Below are 21,674 nucleotides of genomic sequence, written 5' to 3'. Positions count from 1 at the left end.
ATTTTAGATATTAATTTTTTGAAATTATGAATAATAAATTCAGTGGATTAAAAAAAATTAGCAAATATGTCTTTTTAAACCCTAGCAGATATTGAAAAGTTTGCTTACATCCTTATCAAATGTTTTGGCTCAATGAACCTCACAAGTAAATAGATTTGAATAGTTATACTATAAATCAATTAAATTTGAGTAATGGGATTTGCATATGATCAAGAATATTTATTGCTGTTCAAAACTTTGTGAATATAATAGTCTAATATGAGTTTTTATTTTTCAAATATTCGAGTAAAGTTGTGAGTAATGAGTGATTTATCCAAACTTGAATCTCATACTTAATCCGTTAATGAAGACAATAAAAATGATAACTTTAGTTCACTCCCATATGAACTTACCTTACCAACCATGTGATATGAGTTCTTCTTCCACTACAACTCTTATGAAAACCCTATAAATAATTTAAATATTAATATCTTAATATTGATTTCTACCAACCGCCATTATGAATAAAATTTTATGTTTATTATAATTTATCGAATTTTGTTATTAGAATCGTATAATTCATCTTTTCATGAACTAAGTAAATAATCATATAATTGAATATTAATAAATGTTGGAGAAAAGAATTGAAAAAAAAAAACACATTATTGAAAAGAAGGGATAGATTTTGTTTATTAAGAGTAGTGGATAGTAGTTCAACCATATTTGATTTAAATTTAAAAAGTGGATCGAATTAAAGAAATTCGATTTGATTTTTTATTTATTCGATTTGATTTTTAATTTTAAAATTTTTTATTATTTTAGTTTAATTTAATTTTAATTAAAAAAAAATTAAAAAAATTAAATCGAATTTATTAGTGATAATAGTATATTATTTTTATAACATAAAGAGATTAGATCATAATTAAAATTGAAATATTTTAATTAATTTTAAAATATTAAAAATAAAATATAAAAAAATAAAAAATTTATTAAATTAAATTAAATTAAATTAATTCGATTTGATTTTTATTTAAAATCGATTCGATTCGATTTTTACTAAAATTTTAATTATCTATTTATTCAAAATCAAATCCAACGAATACTCTAATGAAAATTAAACTCAATATCTCCTAATTTAATTTTGATATAGTTAATAGTGGGCTAAACCCATAACAACAACCATTAAATTTCATTCTTTGGTCTAGTTGAATTTTACTTAAAATTTTATTATAGTTTCTATCAAAACTGTAATTTATAATAAACTAGGAAAAAAAATTGTCCTAAATGTAGGACCATTCGGTTGAGTTATTATATTAAGCGTAGAAATTCATAGAGAATTTAGATTTTTTAATTTCATTAATATAAAGGAATACTAAAAATCTTTTATATTAGTTTATTATTGTATTTTTTTTTGTACTATAAGTCTAAATTGAAAAATGATTGAAGCTTATTAAAAAAAAATTGAAGAATACAATTAAAATAATTGATAACATTTGTATTTTTACATTAAAAATTAACTATTTTTTTCACTTGCTTTATTTTTGATATTTAAAAAAAATTAGAAAAACTATATACCCAAATAATTTTTTATTAGCTCATTAAATTTAATAAAATATCATAATAATTAAATAAGGTAGAATATGCACTAAAATTGATATTTTCTTATTAATTTATTAAAAATATAAGCATTAAATTGAAATTTATAGTTAGAATACATTTAATAGAATATAAACTTTGATAAAAGTGTTATAAAATTAAAATGTAAGTTTAATTTAGGGTGAGTTATGAAGCCAATGGCTTAATATAATAAGCATTATTATTATAAAAATAATAAAACTTAATTTAATTATTAAAAATCAAGAGTTAAAAAAAAACTTAAAGCGCATTAATTTTGAAAAAAAGGTTTAGAGAGACCCTAAACTTTTTAAAATTTTAAAAGACCCTTTAAAAAAAATTTCAAAATAGACCGTATTTAAAAAAATTCCCTCCGCCACCGGATCTTTGATAAACCACTTAGCCTCCTCAACATTTGCTCTCCCAAACGGCAAACTGTCATCCACAGAAAAATAGATTAGCAAGTAAGCGACATAATGAAACAGACATTTACGAGTGATTATTAAATGTTATATATTTTTATTAATGAAAGAGTAATAATTAATAATTAATTAAATATTCTCTCAATTTTATAATTTTTATTTATTTTTTTAAATTATTATTATTTTTTATGGTATGATTAACATATAAATTAACTATTATAATTTTATTTAATATTGTTTTATTTTTAAAATAATTTTTCATTAATTATTATTTTTTAAATAAATATCTAAAATATCTCTTAATATTTAATAAAATTTAATATATTTAAAAGATATATAATTAAAAAATTAAAAGAAAATATTTTAATTAATATAAATAAAATAAATAAAAATTATAGAATCGAAAAAGTAAAATATTTTTCAATTAATAGAGCGGAGAGTAATTCTATTAATATTCTTCTAAGTGATCAAAAGAAAGAGAGAATGCGAAGAGAGAGAAAGTCTAAAGAAAGTATAAAAGGGTTGGATCTCATTTTGGTGAAGAGGAGGTTTTCACCTTGAGATCTCTTTCTTGTTCGGAAGTATATGATTTTTGTATATTCAGTTTTTTGTTGAGATGTCCGTTGGAATCTAATTTGAATTTGTGTCAGTGAAATCTATATTTTTATTTGCTTATATAATGGAGATTGTTGTGATTTATAGTTAATGAACAAAGCATCAAAGAATCGTTTCGTATTAGTCTCTCCATTATTATTATAAAATGAAACTATCATAATTGCTGGTTGTTTTTTCGATTGTCAGTAATTTTGAATTTTTAAAGTCTTTAGGTGCCGCGTGTATGTTTGTTTTCTTTGCCTCTATTGCAATTTTTTCTTGCTTCTCTATATCTATGATAAGCTTCTGTGTATGGTGCCTTTGGTTGTGGAGCTCTTGTTTGGTTTGCCCATCGGTTGTCGATCGAGGGTGCTGGAGCTGTGGAAGGGAGCTGCTTCCAGAGAATGCTAGGAAGGTTATTGTGGGCTTCTTGGGCTAGTTGGGCTGGATTTTGCTGTGTAGCTGTCCTCTCCTTTGTGGGTGTTGTACTCTTGACCCAATTTTTTGGGCTTTAATGCAAATCACTTTAAAGGTTTTTTTTTTAAAATGCCGTGAACAGTACTAACACATGACATAAATTTAATCATTATTAATATTTTAAATTTTCATATTTCAAAAGATAAATTGTTTAATTTTTTTTTAAAAATAAGAAATATGATTTCAATTCCAAAAGCAAATTAAACTCGATAACATCCTCAAGAAATTGAGGAGATAAAGAGCACCATTCAATATCCCCATTCCTCTATAGTTGGTTTAACCATTAATCACTATTGGAGAAACTAACTTCTCTACTAGGATGGATCCCTGACACACTCTGCCAAAGGAACCCATTTTTCTTCTTCTTCTTAATGTAAAATTTACTTCAAGTTGTGTGGCCATTCATTCCCAACTTTGAAAACCCAGAAAAATAGAAGCATTTCATCAAGAGCTCGGCACTGAGATTAACAAAATCGTCTTCTCCCTGAGCTCTCTTGAAATTTTCAAGTACTCGACTACTAGCTCAGAAAATCTTTGCCTTGTTTGGACATAAGTCTTCAAATTTCTGACCCCACAACAACTAAACCTTAATCCCAAACTAGTTAGGATGTAATATTTGCCACTTAGTTTTATTAGACATCAAATTCGTAATCTCTTAATATTCAAGGCTTAGAAATTTCAGGCATATTACCTGAAAATCCATTTAAATAAATAATTTCAATCTTTGGCAAATCAACATGCAAATTTTTTTGGCCAAAGAATCAACATGCAGATTCAACAATTAGTGAGTGAAAATATATATATTATACTTTTCTGTTGTTGTTTAAATATAATATGCTAAAATCCTGAAGGCATTGATAACAAAATCCAAAGCTTTATATGCTTTTTTCTTTTACATTTCACTTAAAATTTTTAATTTTGACAATTATGGAATTCAATAATTAGGCTAATTTTGGAAAGGGGGTGCATAACATGTAAACCCTAAACAATAGTCTCAATTATGGAAAAAAATGTCTCAAATTTCTTTATCGTGTTGAAAATACAAGATATTATTTTCTTACCCTACAAAATAATCTCAATTATGAAAAAATAAAAAATGCCCTCAAATTTCGTTGTAATTGTGAAAATACAAGATATCATTTTCTTAAATTTACTTTTTCAAGAAACTAAGAGAGTGTACTTCTGATTCATAGAAAATAGTAAATAAGGGGAAAGGTCAGTTACAAGATAGCAGTTAAAACGTTAGTTACCTGACATAACAAAATTTCCAGCGGTTTATCATCAAGAAGCCTCTTTTCTCCTTTTTCTGAGTTTCCAAACACATTGCAGAACTTCTGCAATGTAGTTGTTAGAAAAGTGTGGGCTGGTCAAGCACTAGATGCTTTTCAAGTGAGGTGCTCTGGGCCATGTCATTACTCGCATTTAGTGGTGCTGATGAAGTATGAGGGTATTTGTTGCTTTTCTTCTGCCTCCTTAGTTTGGAAACTCTATTTAGGTCCATACCTGCAAACAGGAAAAGAATTAAACACTGAAAATCAGTAAAATGATTAAGCTAAACAAGCAAATAAGCATTACCAGATGCACCTCTCCAGCTTGTTTTTCACCAAAGATGACACCAAGGTGAAAAGGCCAAAATTGCTCAAGTCTAATCTTTCAGAATTTGTACCTAGAAATCTGCTAGTGGAATCAAGCACCATACAATGAAACTGTTCAGTTCTGGATTATCTTAGCACGAACTGGTGCTCTCAGAAGTACCCAAAAAGTATTCCTCTAGTATACTATATTTCTGCTTAATCCCCACCAAATATGCAACGGTAAGAAAAGTAGCTAATCTGCTAATTGTATGATTCGCATGGTTACGCTCCTCTTTTGAGCTTTTAATCGAAACAGAAAATAAATTTTAAAAGAAAAGGTCTGATTGACCTACTTAAGGATAATAAACCCAAGCACACTGTTTTAGTGGTTGCGGATGTAAAGTTCTTGACTTGTCAATCCCTATGTGCAGTCAACCTTTGGACTGTAGCCTTCCCTCTTCATTTCCTCATTCAGCAATCCATATATTTCTATTGAATGGTGATCTAAATCATCGCCTGCATGAAATTCATGAACTTGTCCTCCAATTTCAATCCAGCTACAACCAGGAGTCTTAGTGACGCCTTGCCGTCTCATCAACACCCTCATTTTGGCCGAGTCATTCCACCTTCTCAAATTTGCATATATCTTTGATGAGATAATGTAGTTTCCAGAATTTGATGGCTCTATCTCTAAAAGCAGTTTAATAACCCGTTCACCAACCTCTACATTTCTACGCTTTTGACAGGCACCAAGCAATGCCCCAAGCATGATTTCATCTGGTTTTCTAGGCATCCTCTCAATGAAGTCCCAAGCTTCGTACAGATGCCCTGCTCGTGCCAAAAGATCAACCATACAAGAATAATGCTCAATTTTTGGCACCAATCCAAATGATGAGTTCATTGAATCAAACAGTTGACGACCCTCATCAACCAATCCAGCATGCACACAAGCAGAAAGTACTCCTACGAATGTGATGTCATTTGGCTGGGCAGTGCCAACATTTATCATGTGTCTGAACAAAGATAAAGCTTCATGAGCTTTCCCATGAAAAGCAAGAGCAGAAATCATGGCATTCCAAGAAACCTCATTTCTATGGGGCATATCTTCAAAAACTCTTAGTGCATTGTCCAAGCTTCCACACTTTGCATAGAAATCAATTAATGCACTGGCAACATAGACATCATATTGTAAACCTCTCTGTGATGCATATGTCTCGATCCATTTTCCCAAATCAAGGGCTCCAATTGAAGCACATGCAGAGAGCACAACAATCAGTGTGACTTTATCTGGTTTAATACCTAACTCTCTCATGTAATTGAAAAGTGTAATTGCTCCATCTGATGCTCCATTCTGTGAATATCTGTGATGTGCTAATAAAGAAACATATTAATACATGGTCAAAGCATCCAATTATGAAGCCAAGTCAAAGTGCATTAACTACTTTCCTTTATTTGTATGTACCTAGAACTGTAAGGGCATGGCTTTTTTCCCTTGTCAAAATATTACAGTAACTCAAATAGATGGTTACTACTAAGGATCAATTTAACAATAAATGCATAGTACACTAGGTGCAATTTGCCAATTGGTCAATTAAATCTGCAAGTATGATGGATCAATTGCCAAGTTTATCACTATTGTTAGAGCCAATAAGAACAACATGAAATATATTCTTTTGGCAATTGGACAAGAAATTCAAATTTTCGCCACAACTTGTAATTTTATCCAATGTTTCCATTGTAGACCAATTATCTAAACCAATCAACTTTGAAGAAGTTTTATAAAAATCTAAAATTGATAGACCAGTTGGCAACATCAAACTTGAGCCATGTGGTTAAAAATGCTTAACAAAGAACATTTGAATCTCATATCACAAAATCATCATGAAAATATCAAATTCTCCCCAAATTGAATCTGAATTTATTGAAAATTTTAGATGATTGGTCCAAAATTCATATATATGGATAAAATCAGAGATTAATGCAAATATTTGGAGTTTTTGTCCAAAAAGCAGCGCCCTACCCCCTCCCCCTTTTTCCTTAAGTCCCAACATGAGCCATCAACAAGCTTAAAAGGCATGAAAAAAAGCTAATTACCCTGTGATCATGGCGTTCCAAGTGATAACATCTTTCTTTTCCATGGCATCAAAGACTCTCCTCGCCGAGATCAAATCTCCGCACTTCCCATACATGTCAATCAAAGCAGACCCCACATATGAGTTCAACGCTATCTTCTTCGCAGCAACAAGCTCCTCCACCCACTTCCCCAAACCCAAATTCCCCACGTCTCCACATGCCCCAAGAACACTCACCAACGTCATCTCATCAGGCTCGAGTCCTTGCTTTCTCATTTCCATAAACAACCTCACTGCCTCTTGTGCAAAACCCATCCTCGAGTACCCTGAAATCATCGAATTCCAAGACACCAAATCTTTGTCACAAATTTCATCAAACACCTTCCATGCATACCCCAATTCACTACACTTTGAATACATTGTTATCAAAGAATGATTCACGTGACCATCATTATCCAAACCAACCTTAAACACCATAGAATGGGCTATCTGGCCATGTTTCAGTGCTAAAAGATTCGCACATGATATGAACACAAAAGGATAAGTGAAATTGTTCGGTTTAAGGCCTAAAAGCTTCATCTGATAATATAATTGAATACTAAGAGAGTGGTTTTTCCATATGGTAGTTAAGCCTCGGATCATGATATTGAAGGCGTAATCATTGGGATAGGGTATTTGAGCAAAGAGAAGAGAGGCATAGTTGAAGTCTTTGAATTCAATAATTTTGGAGAGTAGGAAGTTGGGTTTGGGTATTGAATTTATGATCATTTGGGTGTGGATTTGTAGTAGTGACTTCATAGATAGGCATTGCTTCAATAGATATAAGAGTTTTTCTGTTAGAGAATGGTGGAGAACATTTGGTTCTGCAAAAGCAAGGTAGCGGGAAAATAGACTTGATGAAGGTTTTGTCTTGAGCATTTCAGAAAATAGACTTGATGAAAATAATTGTAGTATCTGTACTACAATCTCATGGAAAACAATTCCATTGGTTTTGTATAGAGAAGATGTTACCAAGCTAGGTACTGAATAAGCTGTGGACATTTGCCCAGCAATTGCTCCAATTTGAACAATGGAGAGGGAGGGACGGGGCTTTTTGATTAATAAGGTTTTAAAAACAATGAATTTCCAAATCCGTTCTGGAAAAAATTATTTTCCAGATTATAGTAAAAATAAAAAAATTGATAAAATTTATACACTAGTAAAATTTAAAAATAAAAAAAAAACCGCACTTTATAAGCGCCTCACTTAAAATAAAAAAAATTAAAAAATTGAAATTAATGCTTATTATTATTATATTATTTATTATTATTATTATTAAAAAGTATAATGTAAAATCTTTAAAATTTAATAAAATTTATAATTTAATTTATACTTTTCAAATAATAAATAATTTAATTTTAAATTTTTATTTTATTAATAAAATATTTATTTTTTAAAATTTATTGTTATTCATAAAAAAAGCTAAGTAAACTTTGAATGTTTAAGTCCAATTTTCTTCATTTTCAATATACATCTAAATTTTTAAACATTAAACTTTTTAATTTTTAATTTATATCAATATATTTATAATGTTTTCTTTATACTCAAACTCTTAATTTTTAAATTTATTATTTTCAATTTATATAAAATATTTTATTATAATTTTATATTAAATATTTTTTTAACTCGATTAAAGTAACAAATTACGTTTATAAAATTTATATAATTTTTTTAATATAGAGACTATAATTCAATAATAAATTTTAATGAAATGATTATTCTGGAATAAAATTTTAAAAATTAAACTATTTCATATTTTCTAATATTATTATATTAAATATTTTTCTATTATGTTAATAGAAATAATTTAATTTAAATATTTGTATTTTATTGTTTTATTTTATATATATACCAATTGTAATATATTTTAAAAAATTATGTAATTCTATAAAAATAAATTATTATTTTAATAAAATTAAAAAAAATATTTAATATAAAACTATAATAAAATATTTTAATATAAAAAATTTTTTAATATAGGAACTATTGTCCAACAATAAATTTTAATGAAATAATTATTCTGTTAATAAAATAAAATTTTAAAAATAAATTATTTCATACTTTTTAGTGTTATTATATTAAATATTTTTTTATCATGTTAATATAAATAATTTAATTTAAGTATTTATTTTTTATTTTTTATTTTATATATCTATCGGTTGTAACATATTTTAAAAAATTATGTAATTCTATAAAAATAATTTGTTATTTTACTAAAATTTAAAAAATATTTAATATAAAACTGTAATAAAATATTTTAATATACATTAAAAATTAATAAATTTAAAGAATAAAGTTACGTCTATATATTGTTTAAAAATTAAATTATTTATTATTTAAAAAATATAAATTAAGTTATAAATTTTATTAAATTTTAAGAATCATAATAGTTTCAAGTGCAGTTAGCCGGCCGAATCTAGATTTTGACTTCATGCCAAATTATTATAATTCTGCAATTCAGCCTCCAACTTCATGCTAAATCAATTATACGTTTTTGTAATTCAGCCCCCAAAACGCAATCAAATCAATATATAAGTCTATAAATTTATTTAAAAACATGACTAGAATCGCAAAAAATAAAAAAAGAAACCACGAGTATTCTAAGTTCAGCGTTTAAAAGTTTTTACATTCAAACTAAATCCTTAAAAAAATTTATGATTTTTTTAAAAAACTCAAGAGATAAGGATTTTAATTTATCTATTGGAGAATCAATTATCATAACAATTAAGAATTTGGTGAAGAGGATAAGATGAATTTTGAAGGGTTTCAAAAGATAGAACTCAATCTCCAAATTTGATTTTTCAAAAAAAAAGTAAAAATTTATAAAAAAATTTTTTAAAAAATTAATTTGTGAAGAAGAGGGGTAGGAGACACACCTCCATTGAAAATGGAAAAAAATTCTCTCCCTTTCAAGCTTCATTTATAAATGCATCTACTAATTAACATTCAGCAGCGACTAAATCTAAGAGGTTCAACGGTCCAAAATTAGAATGCTTAAAATTCATTTTATAATAAAAAAAACTCTTTTTATTCTTCTAAAATTTTTGGTTTCGAGATTTCAATTTTTAATGAAAATTTGATTGAAAAAATTAGAATTTCGACACCGAAATTTAGCCAGATATTATCCTTATAATATTAGAAAACTTATTAGCTAATCTATTAATTTTAAAAAATATATTAAAATATTTCTAAAATTCTACTAATTATATTCCTTTATTAATTTTAACCTTTAATTATTATAAAAAATCTAAAATAATTAATAAATATTTTTTATAAAATTGAATCCTCCATTAATAATTTTTTCATACTGTATAAACTAAATAATAAAATATTTAACGATTAAAATTAATAAAAAAATAATCTCATAAAAATTTTAATATATTTTTTAAAATTAAAAAATAACTAATAATTTTTTCATATTATAAAGACTAAATAATAAATTTTTCTAAATTTATATATTTTAATTATTAGAGCTTAAATTAAATTATTATTAATATTAGAAAAATTTATTATTTAATCTCTAAATATTATTATTAATAATAAATTAATCTCTTAATTTTGAAAAATCTATTAAAATATTTTCATCTTTTCTCTACATTAATAAAATATTCAATTTATCAAATTCTATCTATTTACACAGTTAAAAATATAATAAAAAATTAAATTAAAGAAAAATTATTTTATTAACAGAGAAAAATATGAATATATTTTAATAAATTTTTAAAAATATAAGTACGGACTTATTAATAATAACAATATCTAATAAGTAAAAATAAGAAATTTATTAAAAATAAAATAAAATTTTGAAAATTTTATCTCTTATTTTTTATTTATTTTTTTTAAAAAATAAAATAATTATTTTATTAATAAAAAAATAAAAATATTTTAACAAAATTTTAAAAATAAAAAAATATTAATAATATAATATCTAAAACCTAAATAATAAATCTCTTTTATTATTATTAAAAAAATTATTATTTAATTTTTAAATATTATTAGTATTTATAAATCTGAGTCACTCAATTTTAAAAAATATATTAAACTACCGGTACACAATTGAACCGTTAACACCAAGATAGTTCCGTCCACTTTTCTGGGCAACCCTCATCTTCGTACCCAATTTCTCTGTTGCAGCACCTAAACCACCCTCCACAAGCCATCAGTTTCTTCTTCCTCAAACCAGATTTGTAGCTTCACCCATCTCCAAACGCCCCCACCTCTTGATGTCACCTCCAGCAGATCTCACCATGCCTCCACCATTTGAAGCCCTATAGCATCTCCTCTTCCTGTTTCCTCAAATTGCTATACAACCCTTTTGCCGATTTCCTTATTGTGTGGATGCATAGACCAGGCAAGCATAGGCATCGTCGAGAGGTGGGGCAGCTTCGAGAAATTGGCTGAGCTTGGACTGCATTTCTTAACCTCTTAGTGGTCAGTGTCTCTCTAGCATCCTCTCCACCAGAATTAACTCCCTCCATGGTCAGTGTCTCTCTTTCTCAATTTCTCTATTGAATTGTTAAATAGGATTTTAGGTTTTTTAAGAAATCAAGCAATGTAGAATTGTAGGGTTTTGCCCTCTCTGCTCTTAAATTTGAGAATCCTTTCTACTCAAAGAGGCGAAGAAATTATAGATTGAGTTTAAATTGTGACTATAATAAGTCAGGCAATAGGAATGGAAATGAGATGGACAGTGTGTTTCCACTCAGATGATTAAATGATTTAGAAAGATGTATGTTTTACAGGACAGTGTCTTTGTGCAATTGTTGTGCTCAATTCAGTATCACTGGTCAGGGAAAATGCCAATGATGCATTTTATGAGTTGGTCATGCTTTAGATGGATGTGGAGAGTTCATGCCTTCTCCCACAGCTAACCCCAACGATCCCACCTCTATAAAATGCGCTGCTTGAAAAATGTATTATTATTTTGTATTATCTATTCTCTTTCCCTTGAAGGTTGAAACAGAAACTTAATTGTGGGTTTGGCCCCTTTCCCGCTATTAAAGGTGTTGTGGCACCTGGAATTTGAAAAAATGAGGAAAAAAACATATCGCACTCATTGACAATGGGAGTTAGAGGTTGGATTGATGGAGATGAGAGCGGCAGAGAGATGCTGTCTAGGGTTCTTACAGAGCGCCCCTATTTGCATCTTCCTCCTTTTCAAAAATTTCCACTTCGCGTGGGTAATGTAGTGGAGCTCGTGGGCCCTTCTCCTTGTGCCAAAACCCACATCCTCATGCAGGCTGCAATTGATTGCATTCTTCCTAAACATTGTGGAGGACTGGGTCACTTAGTATTGTTCATTGATTTGGATTGTCGTTTTGACATCTTACGCCTATCCCAAATGCTCCGCAATCGAATTTTCCAAGCAAATGGTAAGCTCTTATCTTGCTTCACTTTTTGTTCTTCTTCAAATTGTTCATTTTCTGATTTCTGTCAATTGTAATCCAGAGAATAAATCAAATGACGACGAGGAATTATTTTTAGAATGCATGAAGCGATTTCTCTATATCCGTTGTTATGATACTCTTGAATTTCTTGCCACTCTCAAGGTACTTTGTTTTACATATGTTGTTGATGTAGAAGATGGCTGACAAGTAGCCTACTAATTGTACATTTTCTGATTTCTGTCAATTCTAATGGACTTGTCAAAATAAAACCATCTTATTAAATGTGAAATAATATTAAAAAAAAAAACTTAAAATGGATTATTACATGCCATTTGAAGATTATACCAATGTTGCATAGGGTCTCCAACAAAATGAGCTTTTGTTTGTGCAAGTGATTACTATATTTTCTCACCAATTGGCAGCTTTTTTAAACTAATTAGCGGCAACAGTAAATGGTTTAGAATCTGGGTCTCTTGATTTGGCTAATTTATGATAGGATATGTCCCACATGGTACACAAATGGCTTGGCTACTCAACTAGACCAGTTGAATTTGTATATTTTATGAGCTTCAAGCTGGAGTAGCTTTAGTTGATTACATCATTACTTTAGTGCTTCGGTTAGATTCAATTGACCTAGCATGGTTGAGTTGGATCCATTATGGAATTTAAGAAATCTTGGGTTATTTGGCTCAGATAGTTGATTTATCCGGTTGGAATTGGGCTCTAATTCTGTAATTATTTTGTTGCTTTGGAGACACTTTTATCTTGAAACATGGACTCCTTTATTTTCAGTATAAATATGCTTACAATAAGTGAATATGTTTATATATATTTTTTATTCAGTTGCAGTATATAACTTTTTGGCTCACAAGCTAATGAGCTGATTTCATACACTTTATTTGAATTGGATAAACAGGAACTAGGTTGAAGCTTGTTGTATCCCCCTACCTCATTCTTCATGCTAAAAACTGGTTTCTATGTAAAATATGGCTAGTTTGACTTTCTGTAAAATTTTTCAGTATGTTTTGCAATAGAGGTAACAAGAAGTCGATGTAATTTCCAATAATATAGTCAAATTTAACAGAACTTGCATTTTTGTCTGCCTCTTCAAATTATGTTGGTATTGTATTGTTGTTTGCATATTATGATTGATTTATATAGTGTTAATGTAGATTTAACAAGATTTGTGTTCTTGATCTCTTACTATATGGTTTACAGACGTTGCATTACAAGCTTCAAAAGGAAAGGCAAGCTCAAGGAATTAGTGTTAATTTCTTGATGATTGACAGGTGTTCTTTTTTTTTCTTATTTCATCACGTAAAAAAATTCTCAGATTTTCCTACTCTTTATTTGTTTGTCATTTTGGTTTAGTTGATATTGTAACTGTTCAAGTTTGACATCAATATATGGTTATTTTGCTCTTATGCATATGTTATCAAGTATCTCTAGTGACATTATTTTTTGTTTCTAATTTATGACAAATCATGTGTTTGGAAAAATGAGGACAAAAATCAAGTATATTTACTTCTTTAGTCTTGAATGATAGTCGGTTGATGGTTCAATTGTTTTTGTATGCAATCAAATAGCAAAAACTGTAATCAATCAAGTTGAAAGCAAATAAAGAAAAGATAAAAAGATGAATTTCTTTGTTTATAATTTGTGCTAGTTCAATAATGTTATGGATATAAAAGGTTCATAGAGGTGCATGTGCTTGAAACATTTAAATTTTGTCAGTGGCTGCACTTTTTTACTAAGAGTTTATTGTATACATTTGATGGATACATGTTCTATAAAAAGTTAAGACTTTCATTTGATGTACTTTTCTATCTATTCCTTTCAGTATTGGAGCTTTTCATTGGATAGATCGAGCTTCAACATCACTCCGCCTTGGGTTTGATAACAGGTGTGACTATATTATTTGGTTGTGAATAAAATGCCTAACATTCAATCCTATATTTTTCTTGAATTTGAAGGAAAGTTCAAATTATCCTAAAAATTGGGATCCTATCTCTGACTTTGATACTCGGATTCGTTGAATTGCCATGCCACACTTGTGTTGATATGAAATGTCATGACACGGGATACGACATGAAATAAGTGTGTAATACACTTCTATGAAGTTGGACACGCCTAGGGCTGAGCAAATTTTCTTAAATCAGACAACCGAACCAAACTGATCCAGTTTGGTTTTTCAATTCAGTCTTCCGGTCTGATCGGTGTAATTCAGTTATATAGTTTTAGTAATTTCAGTTTTTTGGTTTGGTTTGATTAAATTAATCTTACTAAAAAATAAAAAATACGGAACTGAGCCAAACCCCTTATACTACATTGTTTTGAGAGGCCCTATATAAACACAACTCATACTCTCTGTTCTCTTCTATCCTTTCTTGTCCTCCCACCCTAGACCCACGACCCCCTCTCTCCTCCTCCTCCTTCTTCTTCTTCTTCTTCGTCATCATCTCTTTGTCTTCTTTAGAGTTGGAACAAACCCACAAGCTCACTGATTTTCTGAGCTATGGTGAGGAATGCAGTAGATGCTCTTTCACAGAGCAACAAGAAACGTGTAGGTAAGTACTCAATTTCATTGAGTGGGGAGGAGTGCGATCTAACAGCGATTCAATGTGCATGACTTCTTCTGTAACGTGTTCGCAAATCTAGACTTATCTATTTCACAATGTCATCATCAACTTTGGCTTCATAGGTGTTTATGGCTTTGGGGCTTCGTGGTTTTAGGTTCTGTGGCTATGCAATCTGGGTTTGTAGAAAAAACAGTTTTACCAGTAAAGATACAACACAACAACAACAAGAATGGCAACTGATCACCTATTTCAAACTAGTAGAGGTCATCTATATGAATCTTTTTCATTATGTAGCCTTGTTTGAGATCACTTTCCTCTGTCATTTTAGAGCTCCCATTTTTTCTTGCTCACTTCTTCTACCACTAAATTTATTAGATTTCTGTATAGGTGTGTTTGCTTTTTCTAATCAATGAAGGTATAATAAAAGCAAAAATAAAAAATAAAAAATTTAATATTTGGGGGGAAGGGGGCTTACGTTCTTCAAAATACTTTGAATATAATAATTTTTGTAGTTGAGGGCATTTTACATCTGAATTGGAAAAATGGAGTTAGGTACATACTTGCATTAATTTCTCCAGTGATGTTTATTTTGATAATAAATGATGAGCATTGCTAGCTGTAGATTTGAGTTGAATAATTGCTCATTAATTTGTTTGCTTCTTCTCTGAAATGCTCTAAATTGCAGTTATTCATTAATTATCATTGAAATGCATTATAATCATTTTATTTTTCAATCAAACATAATATTAAAACTATAGTTTTAATTTTCTATTGCATTATAATTTTAATTTTCACTTATATTTAATTTAAATAATACCTTATTAAACATAACTTAAAATAATTTGACTTGAATTCTATAAACTCACTATTACTCATTATAAATTCAACATAAATATGATTTACATTTATCTTGAACATGCGAAATAAGATTCTAAAAAGCTTATGCAAAATAGGCATGCCACTAACAACATATGGCAGCTCCAATTGGGTCTAGCAAGCTAGATAAGGATGGTTATGAACTATGAAGTAAACATTAGAGCAGAAAATATAGCCTTCGGGAAAAATAGTGATAAGCTCAACAATCATGAATTGGAAAAAGGAATCAGCTTAGCTAACATGGAAGAAAAGAAAGAATTAAATTATTATAACTGAAATTCTGAATTCATATTCTCACAGCGAAGGGAGAGAATGAAGGAAAAGAAGAATAAAAGAGAAAGGAAAATTTTAGAGGTGGGGAAGACAGAAGATGAAGAAGGAAAGGAAAAAAAAAAATCACACAAAGATTTGGACTGGAGAAGTTGAGGAGTAGGGGAATTTAGTTGTGGAACAGAACAATTTCTTTCTTCTAGATCGTCGGGTCTCTGTGATGTGGCTTTTGTTTGTTGTGGAGGAGGGCTAAATGGGCTTTGCGCCTGGGTGACCTTTGCGCCTTTGTGCACTTGGGATGCTTAATGTTCCTAATTAGATTGATTTACTAATCTTTCTTTTATTTTGGAATTCGTAATCTTAATACTAGGAGGATTAGTTATTATAATATAAGTTACTATAAGTACCTTTGTCATCTTTCTAGATATTTTGTGGAGCTCCTATATTATTATTGTTGTTGTTGACAACTGAGAGTTAAGAGAAAATTTAAGTTTGTTTCTCTTCCCTTTTGAATGGTCTATGTGGTTCGACATCAATTAGTGTGTAATCTTTTGTTTCTAGTAGGTAAAAATTATTATAATAATCTGATACTCTTTTAGGCTATGAATTACACAGATCATATACTTAATGAGGAAATTCTTCTTCTATATCTTCATTGAACATGATTCCTAATGCACCATAACCGCCTCTTCCTCAGAAAATTTTTGAATAGTATTTATATGGAATTGTTTCTTTTGCATTTGTGCCAAACACAAATTTCTCATCACAGGCAAAAAACAGCCTTTTAACCCCTTTTTTTGCTCATCTCTGCATCAGTTAGGGTTCTGGTACTTTTGGTTAAGGCAGGTTTGGTTGATGGGGTTCTTTTTCATTTGAATATGGGTACATTGGTAGGGTTAGGCAATGGAGGGTTCTTTGGGATTGGTGTTGAAGTGGGTTTCCAGTTTTTTCTTTGAGATAAGTTGATGGCAATATAATGTTTGCTTCTTAAATGGGCTAGAGAATTTGCTTGCAATAATTTTTTTGGATTAAACATCATAACAAGGAGTTGCATCTGATCTTTGAATTGTTCCCCAAATCTCATAACCATAGCACTGATGAGCAAAAAATTAGAAAGAGTAATTTGACAATCCCTCAACTGACTGATACATCATGAACTGATGTTTTAATTAACTTCTAACAGCTAACATCAATCTAACAAAATTAACAAAACATCTTATAAGTTATCAAGATGACACCACATGTAGTCGTGGACTAGTTGTACCTATAAAAAGTATTAGCCACATACATAATACTATCTGTCTCCTCTGATTGATAGTTCTTGCTTGCTATATTGAATTCTGTGTTTGGTTTGTGTAGTGTTACTCTTTTGAATGACTCTGTGATACAATCATGATGTCTTTGGAATGTAGGAAAGCTCTCTCTCTCCACAATGTGTATGCAACTGTAGTTCAGGAAATCAAAAAGCTTCTTCTGTTGCATCCTATGCTTGTTATTGCCTCAAAAGCAACCATTCTGGGCAGTAGATATGCAGCAAATGCAGGGAAATGGTGAGTTCCTGAGACCAAATGTTTGACAGTCATGATTCTATGCTTCCATTATATTTCTGTTTATAACTTGAAAAAGAGAGATAGAGAGATATACTACCTGTATTTTGTTTTGTTGGCCTCCAAATGCACATGCTACAGTTGTAAAAAATGCATTTATTTATGGGAATAGAAAGCCCAACTCATGATGCCAAACTTTGTTCGTCTTTACCTCCTTTATCTCTCCTTTGTGGACAATCTTGCTCTCTTTATGGTCAGTTGTCCAAAGAATTCTATGCACCAAAAATTGTTTGCGCAAAAGTCATTATCAGAAGATCTATGTATTTTTTTAACTCAGATTCTAGCATTACCTAAAATCTTTTTAATTTATTTTCTTAATTTTTTACTCGTTCCTGTTATCATGTTCAATTTCTTCTCCACAACATAGTATGCAGTCCTTTAATGCTATATTTCAAATATCGTAGCAAAAATTCGGGAATGAATAGTCTATTTAGTTCATTCAGTGCTATCTATCATTTGGCAGTATGTACTTTCTGTTCAGTATTCTATTGTAAGTTGTTGAATTTATTTAGGGACAGGAACCTTAGAACGCTATGCTCACCAAATTCAGCAGTTTCAAGTGTTACAAAAAAAGTACACCAATTTATGTATCGTGAATATATGCCTTCTATCTGGCAGGTAATATTCCTTAACTTTTTGCTTGTCTGTAAATGTTATTTGCTACCTCTATCTGATAAAGATTGTGTTTTTAATGTTGCTGTGTTAGATGCAATCTTTTGTCATGCTCAGAATACTCATACAAGCTGGGTCCAAAGTTTCTTAATGCTAAAGATATCGACAATTTCTTTTATTGGGGTTATGATAAAACTTTTCCATATTTCATCTGTTGATTCTAATGTGCTGATTTGTTGGTTTCACATTATAGTAAAATAAATTAGCCATATACTTATATCATGTTTATTTTAAATGCGATGATGTGTTGATTTCTCAAGCCTAACTTCTTGATTTACAACTGAGATTACCAAGCATTGTCTTTTTAGTTTCCTTTTTCGTGCTTTTAATTATGTGCTTTCTGATGCAGTCCTTTGTCACACTCAGAATCCTAATACAAGCCTCGGGTTCGAATTGTTCTTTATGCTAAAAATATCAACAATTTCTTTTATCATGATTATATTAAAAAAGCCATATTTCTTTGAATTGTAATACACAATTTTATTTGTTTTTCAGATGTTCATATTTCTACTGACAAAAACCATAATAAGTCTGTCTACTTGTCTCAATGGTTAATGCCACCAGTGAGTTTTGTGGATAGCTTCATTGTGAATGATGTAAGAAAATGCATGATGCTCATATTTTGGAATGAGTAAAATCTTCAGTGGAGCTTAGTTTATTATTTTTCATGGTAATCATGTCTGTAATTGTTTGCACTGTGCAGGTTGGTGTCTTCTGTGTTTCATGATGTGTGTCTGTGCAAGGGTAAAACAATGTACTCATAATTCCAGGTGAGAGTATTTGTTCATTGTATCATGGGGGGAGAGAGAGAGAGAGAGAGAGAGAGAGAGAGTCTCTTTTTGCATATATGGACTATCTTGTTTGTCATACCTTCTTCATGTTTTCATTAGCTATTATTTTGAATTTTCAATTGTATAGGCTTTGCTACTGCTTGTTTTGTACCTCGTATTTAATGGGGCTTTGCAAATACAATGGGTCTATGGATTTGATTAGTTCATTTAGGATTCCTCTTTGAGCTGTTTCAGTTCAGATGATTAACAAGTCTATTACTCTATTTTGGGGCAGTTTTCAGTATTTGATGTTGTTATTTATTTACAGTAAAGATTGTAACAGTTTAATCAGGATTACAGTCAAGGGATTCCTGTGTTTCAGGTTTTACTCTCACCTTATACATGCCCTAGGTTGGGTAGTTAACTTTATCCGTTGCATTTGATGTAGCGGTGACCAAAATGATCAAGCTTATTTAATTTAGAACTTTAGTTTGGTTTTCTTGATAATCAGCTTGCTTGCCTTCAGTTTGGTTTGGTTTTTAATTTATATGTTCTATTTGGTTAAGCTTTTGGAGAAAAATGTGGCAGAACCAAATCGAATAGTTTTTTTTTTTAAATTCTTTTAAACAATTGTTATTAGGTTTCAAAGATTTAAAAATAGATAATATACTGAAATTATGTCTGAAGTGATTCCAAAATGAGTTCAAGGTGAATTCGAACCAACAAACTTAACCAAACTCTAAATTCACCTGATCTGATTTAGTTTGCTATAAATTTTGGTTTATTTGATTTTTTTATTTTTCATATTACAAATGGATCAATGCTCTCACCTGTAATTTTATTGTTTCTAATTTAGAATGAAATGATTTCCGTTAATGAGTTAGAGAAAAAAAGGGAAAACCTTTGATAGTGTATTAAGTACTAAAGATTTTTCAATTCACTTGAGAGGTTGAGTACGAGGAAGATGAACTATGTGCTGTTGCTTCAATTTGTTATGATTCTTCTGAAATTGTGTCCCAGTGTTTGAAACTTATTTATTCTACCGTAGCTGTATATTTTCATTTTTCCTGTCCATAATTGCTCATGGTCAGGTGCTATGTTTAAAAAAAAATATCCACAAGTGCATGGTCTGGATGACAACATCTTTGTATATTCTCTGGATTATATGGACACATTTTTCTAGCCCCTGACCAATTCCTTTGGAGGGGACATATGATGCTGGAATTTAAAGTTTGGGAGGCTATCAGGACCATAAGGATCTTGTTTCATGGTTTACATTTTGACTAAATTGCCTTCATTGTGCAGGCAAACCTAGTAAGCAAATCTATCATATGAGAAGAAAATCCTCAAAGCAACTTCTGTTGTTTAGAATCTGATATTAGAGTCTCGTTAATGAGTTGCCACTGGCTTTATCCTGGCAGTATTCTTATGAAGTGGTGTCTAAGGTTTTCTTCTGCCATTTCGCTGCGGTTGAAAGGTTGTAACTAGTTTCTGCTTTGGAATAATGGATATGATGCATGTGTATAATTTGTTGGCAATATTAATTCAATTGATACAACTTTTTATTTAAGCTAAAAGTTGCTACAAATAGATCAATTCCTACGACATGATATACCAATCCAATTATCACTGCAAGTCAGCTGCCAAATGAAGTGCAATTCTAGTATTGGAATCACTTGCTCTGTGACAATGAGCATTGAGGGATTAATAATTACAATGATTTATTATTACCTTTCATTTGTGCACGTAGAATTGACACTTTATAGATACCTCGTACGGTAAGCATAAATGAATCTAACATAGGGCTGTAATCGAACTGAGTCGTGTTGAATTTTAATAAGATCAAACTCGATTAGAAAATGAATTTAAAAGTTCGAACTCGACTCGAGTTTCATTTATAAACTCAAACTCGATTCATAAAATAAATATTAAATTCGAGCTCGATTCGTTATAAGCTCATTTATCACATTAACGAGTCAATTTAAACTCCATTCAAAAAGCTTGAATTTGAGTTCATTTAAACTCGAATTTGAGCTTGATTATATTATAAATAAGCTTAATATAATTTAAATTATAAAATTATTAAGAGACTTCTAAGTTAAATTTTTTTATTTAATGAAAAAAAATATAGAAGAGTTGTCTTTTATGGAGAAGTCACGATTCTCCATATCTCTTCAACTTTCGACGTGAGATTAGTGTTAGCAAACAAACTTGTTCACGAGCCTGCTCACGAGTCTGTTTACAAGCCTAAAAAGTGAGCTCGAACTCGGCTTATTTAGAAAACGAATTGAGCCCGATCGAGCTTTTATCGAGCCGAATCTCGAATAATTCACGAACTGAACCCGATCGAGTTTTTATTGAGCCAAGCCTCGAATAGCTCACCAACAATTTGGTTCGTTTACACCCCTAATCTAACAGTCCAAAATCAAATCATTAACTCTTCATTTAGAATTAAGATAAAAATTTAATTCAATTTTTTTTAATAATTCTCTTATTTAAAATTTAAAAAATTTATTTATTTTTAACTTAAAATTTTCCATTTTAAAGGAAATTGAAATTGTATATAACTTTGCTATAATTTATTTTATTTTATTTTTTTTAAAATAAATCAAACCAAACAAATATAATCAAATTAAACAATTTTGCTTCTGCTCGCATTTTTCGATTCAAGAGTGAGTATATAGATAAAGGACATTGTCTTGCTTGAACTAAGGTTATCCTTTTCCAATTGATTAATTGAAA

At 29.7% G+C, this 21,674-nt stretch overlaps 2 protein-coding genes across 8 annotated transcripts; one reads left to right on the top strand and one right to left on the bottom strand.

Moving 5' to 3' along the window:
- Window positions 1-3,169: 3,169 nt before the first annotated feature.
- On the bottom strand, window positions 3,170-7,845 carry LOC110610806 (pentatricopeptide repeat-containing protein At2g34400). Its single transcript, XM_021750884.2, has 3 exons — window positions 6,755-7,845; window positions 4,662-6,021; window positions 3,170-4,589 (listed from the first exon to the last, which is right to left on the bottom strand). The coding sequence occupies exons 1-2, from the start codon at window positions 7,771-7,773 to the stop codon at window positions 5,082-5,084; spliced, it is 1,959 nt and encodes a 652-aa protein (XP_021606576.1). The 5' UTR covers window positions 7,774-7,845; the 3' UTR covers window positions 3,170-4,589; window positions 4,662-5,081.
- A 2,980-nt stretch (window positions 7,846-10,825) lies between these two features.
- Window positions 10,826-20,502, top strand: LOC110611930 (DNA repair protein XRCC2 homolog). Of its 7 annotated transcripts, XM_021752503.2 has the most exons (11): window positions 10,826-11,250; window positions 11,725-12,143; window positions 12,220-12,320; window positions 13,377-13,447; window positions 13,999-14,061; window positions 17,296-17,433; window positions 18,003-18,108; window positions 18,512-18,548; window positions 18,658-18,758; window positions 18,866-18,932; window positions 20,238-20,502. In XM_021752503.2, the coding sequence occupies exons 2-10, from the start codon at window positions 11,834-11,836 to the stop codon at window positions 18,887-18,889; spliced, it is 951 nt and encodes a 316-aa protein (XP_021608195.1). In that variant the 5' UTR covers window positions 10,826-11,250; window positions 11,725-11,833; the 3' UTR covers window positions 18,890-18,932; window positions 20,238-20,502. The 7 variants fall into 7 exon arrangements, with proteins under 7 accessions (XP_021608195.1, XP_021608197.1, XP_021608196.1 ...); XM_021752505.2 differs by lacking the exon at window positions 20,238-20,502 and having other exon boundaries at window positions 11,775-12,143; window positions 18,866-19,544; XM_021752504.2 differs by lacking the exon at window positions 20,238-20,502 and having other exon boundaries at window positions 11,735-12,143; window positions 18,866-19,544.
- The last annotated feature ends 1,172 nt before the right edge of the window (window positions 20,503-21,674 follow it).

Source organism: Manihot esculenta, chromosome 3, assembly GCF_001659605.2.
Source record: "Manihot esculenta cultivar AM560-2 chromosome 3, M.esculenta_v8, whole genome shotgun sequence".
NCBI classification, from domain to species: Eukaryota; Viridiplantae; Streptophyta; class Magnoliopsida; order Malpighiales; family Euphorbiaceae; genus Manihot; species Manihot esculenta.
Note: the sequence above shows the minus strand (reverse complement) of the source record. Positions and strands in the feature narration are given on the sequence as shown.